Source organism: Typopeltis vanoorti, chromosome 13 (genome assembly GCF_054136105.1).
Source record: "Typopeltis vanoorti isolate ZY-2024b chromosome 13, IOZ_Tvanoo_1.0, whole genome shotgun sequence".
NCBI lineage: Eukaryota > Metazoa > Arthropoda > Arachnida > Uropygi > Thelyphonidae > Typopeltis > Typopeltis vanoorti.
Window position 1 is genome coordinate 69677700 of NC_143561.1, and position 10530 is coordinate 69688229.

General features: G+C 34.6%; 1 protein-coding gene across 1 annotated transcript in view; it reads left to right on the top strand.

Moving 5' to 3' along the window:
* LOC150100269 (serine/threonine-protein phosphatase with EF-hands pef-1-like) overlaps positions 1-6116 on the top strand; it is a 221740-nt gene extending 215624 nt beyond the window's left edge. Inside the window, exons 15-16 of the mRNA XM_090402569.1 lie at positions 849-933; positions 5625-6116. Coding sequence (XP_090258695.1) covers positions 849-933; positions 5625-5899 — 360 coding nt within the window. The 3' untranslated portion in view covers positions 5900-6116. The remainder of the gene's footprint in view (positions 1-848; positions 934-5624) is intronic.
* Positions 6117-10530: the final 4414 nt, after the last annotated feature.

The window sequence follows — 10530 nt, forward strand, 5'->3', positions numbered from 1 at the left end:
CATTAATATGATAAAAATAAATTTTTATGAAAATCCATGAATTTTACACTGCTACTCACTCCAAACAGTCTGTGTCTGATTACTGAAAAAAAGTCTGCTGTTATATAGGATTCCAGTTAGTTTCAAATATGGCTTTTTTTTTTTTTTTTGTTATATATATATATAAACACGAAACCTTGAAAATCTATTTTTTACAGCTTAAAAAAAGAAAAACGAATGTTCGGAATACAGGCAATTTATAGAAAATAATATATGTGAAAGACTTCTGCACACAGTAAGAACGCAGTCAGGAATTAATTTTGCGAGAATTATAGGATGCTATGCGAATCCTAACAAAATTCAGGTGCTATCTGAATATCTATGTCCCTGCATAATATTTTGAATTTATGTAAAAACATGCACACGGATGTAGTGATCACCAGATCACTACATCACTGGAGCTTAGTGATTACTAAGTTTTTTTTTTTTTTTTTTTCCATAGTCTTAGCTTTGAGATATTCAGTTATCTTCTGCTTTGATATGTTTTTGATAAAATTCGCTTGCATTAAATATGGAACTGTTATTACCTTGTCGTCTGCTGTTTTTTTTTTTTTTTTTTTTTTCCTTTGCGTATACTGCTACTCAACCAACGGGAATGGATTTTATAAATACAATTGACGGAAAACGTTTCGATCTGCAAGAAATTAACATCATCATATCGCCATTTCCAACGCTGTTTGAATATTTTTTTCGTTAACTGTATTGCTTATTATAGTAGCACTTTAATAATAATAATAATAATAATTATTATTATTATTATTATTATAAAATATGTGGTCAATATTCTAAGTTTTCTATTTTTTATGTAGCACGGGCCTTCATTTCTCGAGACTCTGTATCGTAACAAAGAAAGACTGGAAGCCATCTTTCGGATTATGGACAAAGATGGGTCAGGTAATTAATATTTCTTTTTATTAATAATAATTGTCAATTTGAAATACATTTTAAATCAGTAGCGCTTCTTTTATGCTGCTAAAGCTGCTTATTATTCTAATGTGTATACTTAATTTTCTTGTGACTATTTGATTTTATTTTATTGCAATTTCTGCTCATCGTTTATTCCAATTCAGGAAAGCACTGATAACTTCATTTGTACATGATATTCTGAATTCATTTTAATAATGCTTATGTTTAATTAACAGCCTTTTATAATAGAATTAAATTAGAACTTATACTTTTATTTAAAAACACCTGTTGTTCTTTTCGTCAGGAAAAAAAAATGAATAAAATAAAATAAAATAAAAAATAGAATAAAAATAAATAACCAACTAAAAAGTATTAAATCAATTAATATTATGAATACGAAACACCATATCGAAATCTATATATTAAAATTATGTGTCACATAAAGTACGCAAATTATGTAGTTGCCATCATTAAAGAAGGGAAGCATAATTGCGAAGTTCCTCGTAGTCTTAGGCCTCCATAATACGACATAACGAGGGTGGTCTGAAAAGTTCTTGGCCTTGACCATAGATGGCAACACTATCGGCAAGATTTTTTCTTCTAAGTTGGTAAATCTGTCATTAGCATTGATGTGAAATTACAAGTAATTCTATCAAGTAGTTTGTTTTATACAGCTGTCTGAAGCAAAAGTGTTATTTGTATCCCTTGAAATGGATAAAACTGAGTATCGTGCGGTTATAAAATTCTTTGTAAAAGAAGGTTTATAACGCCAGAAGAAATTCATTCGAAGTTCATAAAAGCTTATGGGCACTCTTCTCCTTCGTTTTCGACAATTAAGAAATGGTATTGCCGAGTTTAAACTTGGTCGTACCAGCCTTGAAGATGATCCATGTGAAGGACGTCCAAAAAGTGTAACAACATCATAACTCATTGATCAAGTGCACGATATGGTATTGGATGACCGGCGAGTCAAAGTGCGTGAAATTGCTGAGACTATAGGCATTTCAAAAGAACATGTAGGATATATTTTGCATGAAGAATTGCAAATGAAAAAGCTTTGCGTAAGATGGATGCCGCGCTGATCAAAAACGCACTCGCATGAAAATCTCTGAACAGTGCTTGGAGCGTTTTAACAAGAATAAAACTGATTTTGGGCGTCGATTTATTACTATGGATGAGACTTGGATTCACCATAACACACCAGAATCCAAACAGCAGTCAAAACAGTGGACAGAAGACGGTTGTTCAGTGTCAAAGAAGAAAAAGTCGGTTCCATCAGCAGGAAAGGTCGTGGCATCGGTTTTAACCAGACTAGATGAAAAAATTTGTGAGAAAAAGACCCGGTTTGCAGAAGAAAAAATCATCTTTCATCAGATCAATGCACTTGCTCACAAAGGTGTTTTGGCAATGGGAAAATTAAGGGATCTGCACTATGAATTGTTGGAACATCCACCCTATTCCTCAGATTTGGCTCCCTCTATGCATAACATGCATTAAGATATTAAAATTTACTAAAGTCATTCAGACAAAGCAAAGTTATTTCAAAATATAATTTTGAAATGATTTTACCCACCCCCCAAATGGTTGTCCGACTGAAGCAAAAATTGTGGTAGCTGTACAGATTTTTGCATGGACTCCAAACATTGACAATCACAAACGAATCTATCAGGTTTTTTAAAAAGTGTAATTTGACCATCAAGAAATCTTAGACATCTTCTATTGACTCATTGCTGTTTTTTTCTACCCCTCTGAATACGCGAAAACATAATCTTTAGGTGTTTAGGAGAATAGAGTTTCTAATTTCTCTATATAATAAAATGTTTTTGTTTGATACCACAGATGACGAGTTTGATGTAATAAAGGAAAATAGATTCTGTTTTATAGTTTAGTGATTAATATGCATGATAAAACATTGAAATAAATGATATTTTAGCTCACTGAGAGCCCTAGGAGTAAGAGTTTTTCCTCCCAAAATCCCAGATTTTTCCACCCACAACCAGGCAAACTGACCAATAGAACATACACATAATTTCCAGGAGCAATACTTATAGGCATAAGGATAACTACCTTATCCTCAAATTATAGTTACAAAATCCAAGGATATTCGTAAGGTCGTGTGCACTTAGGTGCCTGTTAGAAACCACTGATAATGATTATGAACGCTCTGCAAAGGAACTATTATTTGCCTGCAGTAAGAATGTTTGCTTCCGTAGCACTAGCTTCCTCAAAAATGACCGTATAGGATCGATTCTAATCTGACTTCTGGAGCTTTTCTACACTTTTCACTGGAGGGTTTCCGAGTTAGGCGATCTTGGGGTAAGTAAAGTTCCCCCCGCTGTCCACTGATTTTTAAACCCCGCAACTCAAAACCCACCATTGAACTCGTACTGTTTCATACATAATATATACATTCGCAAGCCAAATAGGATGATCAAGTATACTTAGTAGAATGTAAGGCCTCATTTCGCCAAGAAAACCACTCATACTTGTGTTGGCATTGACTCCACTTTCGTACCAACCCGAGATCAGTATCTGCGCGAGGCACTGGCATCAACCAAGCGCATGCTGTTGTCTGCATGTCATTAATTAAGAAATACAACAAATGCAACTTTTTATGCGTTTGGGGAAACTTAAGAGTTGCCATAATCATGTATTTGGGAAAGTTCCAATAAAATCTTATTTTCTACCTGAAGCTAAGATTTTATTGGATACCACGATAAGTAGTCCCCTTGCTCTTGGCAAGGGGACTACTTATTTCTTGTTTCCCCCATGCATTGTTGGGTTTCACGGTATGGTATTTACGTCACTGCAGAGCTAGCCACTTTTGATCATTTTGTTCAATTATCTGATTTTTTTTTACAAATCAGATAATTGAACTAATATACACATCGAAAACCATTATCTATCTCCACGTGACCGCTTGTATGTTTACATTTAAAAATAAATAAATAAATAAATCCGCTAACGTCTCTTATTCCCCAAATAAAGCACGCAAGGCCCATTAGTCCTGGCTAATTCTTTTGGAAACTAGCGAAGAAGCCAATCACAGATACAATACATGCCTCACGACTCTCAGGTGTTTTTTAAAGACATCTGGGGAGGAGAGTACAGCTGATAACTGCCGCGATCTCCTGGTATCAAACCATACAGAGTCTTGGGGGGTGGGAGGTCGGCACTTTGAACCCTTTTGACAGTTAATTCTACAATACAATCTCGAGAACTCAGTTCCAAATATTGTAATGCTACTGCGAATTTTCCTCACAATTGCTGTAAGTGTTGCTAGTTGTGAGAGGAGTTTTTCTAAATAAAATTGATTAGGAATTACCTACATTACTATGGAATAGACTTCGCTAATGTCATCGGCGATTTTGCTAACAGAAAAGCAAGAAAAATAACATTTTAGAATGTTGGAATTAAAGTTTTACTTCAAAAATAAACATACTGTTTTCATTTATTTCCCTACACGTTGTTTTGACTTTTTGTAGTATTTTTGGTGCGTATTGAGAGGATCGGCAAAAAGTTAGTCGGTCTTGGGCGCGGGCAGTAGGGTTTTTTCCGCCAGTTTATCTGGCGTTTTTCATCCCGCAAGCAGTCAAATCGGCCCCTTGAACATACGCTTCTACAGCCAAAAAATATATCCCCCCAGCGGCAGACTAGGCGACAGGTCGGTTGGAGTGGTACTAATAAGTGGTCGCATCTAAATAACACGCGGACCCTGCATAGGAGGCAGGAATAACGCGTAGTGAAAGAAGATTGAGAGGATCGGCAAAAAAAACTAGCTACACCACAGAAACCATAACACCGTTTATTATTGATTGAAATGGAATGAGCTGTACGATCGATATTGTTGAGTTGCAGGATTCTTGTTACAGATCGACTAACTCGGGAATCGGTCCAAGAACCGCTTATAAAAAGTTCTAGTCAGTGACTAGATTTGAGCTTAGAATTTGAGCTTCTGACAGCCTATGATGTGGGTTCAAAAACCATATTCTCATGACCACACAGGCCTTTGTTTCTATATTTGTTTTAGATAAACAGAAATTGTAACATTACCATTGAAAACAGAATACATAGCTAAAATGGACCCAGAATAATATTTTTCACACTTTGTCTGCTGACTTGGTTGGCCGAGTGGTTAATGTATCCGCTCTCCAGCCAAGAGGCTGCCGTCGAATCCCGCCTAGGATATGGATGTTTGTGATTATCATATTTTTGCGGAAAAAGGCATTTGCGACTCTACCACTTCTTCTAGCAGAAGGCTTCACGCCCAAAACCCCCAATGAGGCACGAGAGTAACCATGCGACTTCAAAATAACGTCACGTGTGAAAAACTAACTCTCTGTCGTCTGCTCCTGGTTATGGGTGTTAAAATTTAAGTCAAGTTTTAATTTGCATAAAAATATTTCTGTATTAAATTTTATGCAAATTAAAACCTGACCAGAAATAATTCAAATTTTATTTCCGAACTTTATCTGAAGAGGATAAAAAATACGTCAATATTTTTTGCTGTCAGATCTAAGCTAATGGGTAACATTCTAATTGTGTATACATAAGTACAGTTTTGAAATTTTATAGGAGACTGTGGATCAGTAAGACTAAATTATTTAAGATGCTATTTTAGTATGAAATAATGTACTCGTTTATACATTTTTTTTAAACAATTTTTTTTCTCTCTGCAGGATTGATTTCCATGGACGAATTTTCCGATGCCTGCCAGTTGCTCAACAAACATTCGGATAACGCATTTTCTCGAGAAGATATACGAGATCTCGCTCGAAGCATTGATATCAACAAAGACGGTTTCATTGACTTTAACGAATTTCTCGAAGCGTTCCGTCTTGTCGACAAGAAAATAAACCAACAAAAAAGTAACGAGAACAGTCCGCACTGTCAGAAATGGAACGGTAATACCGAACCAGACGGAGTGGTAAGTCAAGGAGGGGCAGTGACTTGACAACACAGTGCACCAAAGAGTTACCACTGCTAAAGATGGTCCAAAAAAATATCCAAAATGTGATGTTTTTCTCTTAAACTTTCAAATTCTATGGTTTCATTAACATCTTGTGTTCTAAGAGACCAAAGCTTCACCCAAAATGTTCATCGCTCACCGTTTTTTCCCGAAGATATCCTTGTATTTGTGTTATGTTTCATTAAATTAATATTCTCGACAAAAAAAAAAAAAAAAAGAAAAAAAAAAAAAACCATTCACTGGCTGTTCTTTCAGTTCTATAACAATCTATCACTCATTGAATGATTTCGAATAAACAATAATCATAATAATAACAATAATAAACTTTTGAAGTTGTTTTGTGATTCTTGAAATCACCTTTGTATTCAGGCATTGCATATAAGTTTAATAATATATTAATGATTTAATATTTTGTAGTAATATTTATTTTTTTTATAATATTGGAATACATACACTGGTCTCCAAAACCTAAGCACGAACGCTGTTTCTGCCTGACGATTTACATTCAGATTTTCGAAACAGGTCACATGGTAGCATTCAACAGACTAAAAGGCTGCGCTAAGCCAATTGTGTTTGAAGAAAGCTCTTTCTTAAAAGTTGGATGTCTTGTAAAATCTCAAAGACATCATCTAGAATCTAGATGATGTCACGCAGGGAAGAATTATTGGAAAGCTTCAAGATGGTTAGAATTACTGATATTGCCAAATCTGGCAATATCAGATCCAGTCTCTGGGCAGTGTTTAAAATCAATGGAATGTGTTTCAGACATTTGCTAAGAGGTTGTCTTCTCTCTACCACTGAGCATGAAGATAGATATTTTGTTATGACAGCTAAACGCAATCGATGCACCATGGCAAGTCATCTTCCTTCAAGCACAGGTACGCAGATATTTCGGCAAGACGACTTCGACAAGTAGGCCTATACGCCCAAAGGCTTCTAGTCTGCATCCCGTTATCCACAGCTCATCGTAGAGTACGTCTTCAGTGATGTTGTACCATAAAAATTGGGCAGGACACCAATAGTCTAATGTACTCTTTACAAATGAGAGTCGTTTTACTCTTTCCTCCGATTCTAGATGGCATGATCTGGCTTGAAAGTAGTACTGCTTACCATTGTGAGAATGTTCTTGAAAGGGGTAGATTCGGCGGTGGCGGTCATGGTGTGGGGAGGCATTATGTTTAATGGACGCACCGAGCTACAAGTGCTGGAAAAAGGGACTGGCAACGAAGTTCTTCCTCGTCATGTTCAAGTGTTTTCATGGTGCTGTAAGTGAAGAATTCATCGTTATGGATAACAATATCACACACATCGTACACGAGCAGTGGAGTTACTTTGATATTAATCCAATCGAGTGGCCAGCACGTTCCTTAGATCTCAACCCCCATAGAACACGTTTGGGATGCAATAGGGAAAAGCATTGCTGCACGAAATTCCCCCTCCAGAAAACAAACAAGCCCTTATCCTTACTCTGAAAGAGGAGTGGAACAGTTTGCTTGAATCACTTGGTACTATACGCTAGGTTCAGAACTATATAAATATGCAGGAACAAGATTCAAAGAGATACCCTTATTATTTTTAAATAAAATTTACTCAACTGGTATCTCCCCAATAGAATGGAAAAAAGCAATTGTGATTCCTATCTTTAAGAAAGGTAATAGAGATGACCCTAAAAACTATAGAGGTATCAGTATGCTAAATTCCTGTTACAAAATATATAGCAGAATCTTAAATAACAAACTAATGAAATATTCTGAAAACTTTATTCTAGAAGTACGGAATGGATTTAGAAAAGGACGATCATGTATAGATCCGGCCTTTTGCCTAAAATTAATAATAGAGAAAAGAAGAGAATATAATTTAGAAACACATATTGCATTTATTGACTTTGAAAAAGCATTTGACAAAGTTAAAAGAAACATATTATTTAACATATTAAAAGAAAGACAAATACCAAATAATATCCTAAAAGCTGTCACAAGTATATATGAAAATAATCAAATACAAATAAGATTAAATCGCGAGCTATCATATACGAGAGAGATAAACCAAGGTGTCCGACATGGATGTCCCCTCTCAGCAACTCTTTTTAATATCTACTTAAATGAAATAATAATAAAATGGAGTAAAAATTTACATCAAGGAATTAAACTTCCTCCTACAGTAAACTTAAACACTCTCCTCTTTGCCGACGACCAAATAATAATTACAAATTCTGAAGATAACTTACAGGAAGCTATTTTAGATCTAAATGAGATATCCAAAGATTAGGTATGATAATATTAACGGAAAAATCAAAAACTATGGCCTTTAAAGGACAAGATCCAGCAAGAACTAAAATACTAATAGATAACAAGATCTTAGAACAGGTGAATTCATTTAACTACCTAGGATGTACAATCACATATGAAAATGAAAAAGATATAAACGTAAAAATTGCAAAATATTTAAAAATAACAGGTGTAATTAACTCTATATTTAAACCAAACCTAGTTCAAAAACAAACCAGGCTAAAAGTATACGATACATTAGTCCTACCGGTCTTAATGTATGGAAGCGAAATCTGGACAATAAAACAAAAAGACAAACAAAGATTAACAACAGCAGAAATGAAGTTTATGAGAAAAACTGCAAAGTATACCCTATTTGATCACAAAAGAAACGAAGATATTGTGAAAGAATTAAACCAAGAACCAGTAATAGAAAAAATTAAAAAATATAAACATAAATGGATGGAACACGTTTAAAGAATGAAAACAGAAAGATTACCAAAATAAGCCTTAAAGTACAAGCCATTAGAAGTAAATCCAGAAATTGACCAAATAAAGCTTAATAGAAACATCAGGATTCTTGGGTACAAAAACACACCAGCATCAGACTATATATAACATTCTTTTAAACCACCTTTATTATATGGAAGTGAAATATGGACAATAAAAAAGAATGAAAAACGGATTCAAACAGCAGAAATGAAATTTCTCAGAAAAAAAACAGTTGGATATATCAAGGGGGCCCATAAACAAATTTTACAATCCCCGAATATAAAACCATTTAATTACTATTTAAGTAAATATAAACAAAAATGGTTGGAACATCTAAATCGAATGGACGATAGCAGACTGCCGAAATACTATACGGATATGGAATAAATAGACTTGGGTTCGATCCTCGTTGTGACGAGGGGAATCCTAGCAGGTAGCAGGGTTTTTTCTCCCGGAAACTCGGATTTTTTCATCCCGCGTACAGACAAATCGGCCTTCAGAACACACGAAATTTACAGACAAAAAATACTGTTTGTTGGTGATGATGGGCGATAGATGGCGTTGAGGGTAGTATTGTCGTAGTTGGAAATTAAGTAGCAGTGGAGAGGATGAGATGTATTTAGCGAAGTAGAGTAGTATGTGCCCTCCCCACGATGAGTCCTTGGACTCCCTGGAGGTGTCACGTAGTAATAATAAAATAAAATAAAATAAAATGGAAAAAGCCTTGGAAGACCAAGAAAACAATGGCATGAGATAGGAATAGGTCACTTGACCTAAAATCCATGATAGGAAGAAGAAGAAGAAGAAGAAGAAGAGTAGACAATAATCTTCTTAATCGCTGTTTTAATGTGGAAATTCAAACCTACAAAAAAAAAAAAAAAAGCAACACTTATTTAAAGAAGATATTTTATTCCAATATAATCACGAATGACTGGAAAAAGAATCCCAGTTTATAGGAAAGGTAGTAGGCAGAAATGCAAGAATTATCAATCAATAACCTTACTCTCTCATTATAAAAATTTTATTAGAATTCTGCAAAAAATAATCAGATGGTATGAACGACCCATTGAAGAAGAAAATGCTGGAGTTAGGAAAAAGAGATCTATTGTTGACTAGATGGGTCTTCGTCCTACATAGGATTAAAATCAACAAAACAGAAAATAATGAAAGAAAGATAAGGAAATATTATAAAAAATTAAATCATGAAAAATAAATTGATAACTGCTTAGACCCATTGGTCACATCTAATATTAATTTCTATATTGTAGAGAATATGGAAAAGTAATAAATTATCAAACAAAGCTCAATCGTTCAAGCATTATAAAATTAGAAATAATTTTAAAAGATGCTGAAAGAAATTCGCTAGCCTTTCAAATGGCTAATGTCTCTGGAAAATTAATGAACTACATTGGACAGAATTCATAAGAAACGAACAAATTACGTATGAATTTTGCGCGCCCGCACACACACACGGTTATGGATAATATCAAAAGACAACAGGCTGGAATGGTTCGATCACATAGAATGCATCCAGAGCGACACACTAATCCGTGTAAAACTGGATGGATAGATGAAAAGTTTCATGAGCCAAAAGGGGAAACCGTGATTAACGTGATCTACTGAAGGCAGAAATATTCTGCAATCGGTAGATTTAATTGTCTCGTGTGTAGTTGGTCTATCACAAAAATCAAAAGCCAACTTGAATCGAAAACATTGCCGGAATATGTTGTTTAGGAATTTATGATTCAGTATGATGTTGACGTTGAATGAAAAACTCCCAAGATGAGTTGCCGACTTCATGGAGGGTGTAATAATAATAATAATAATAATAATAATAATAATAATAATAATAATAAT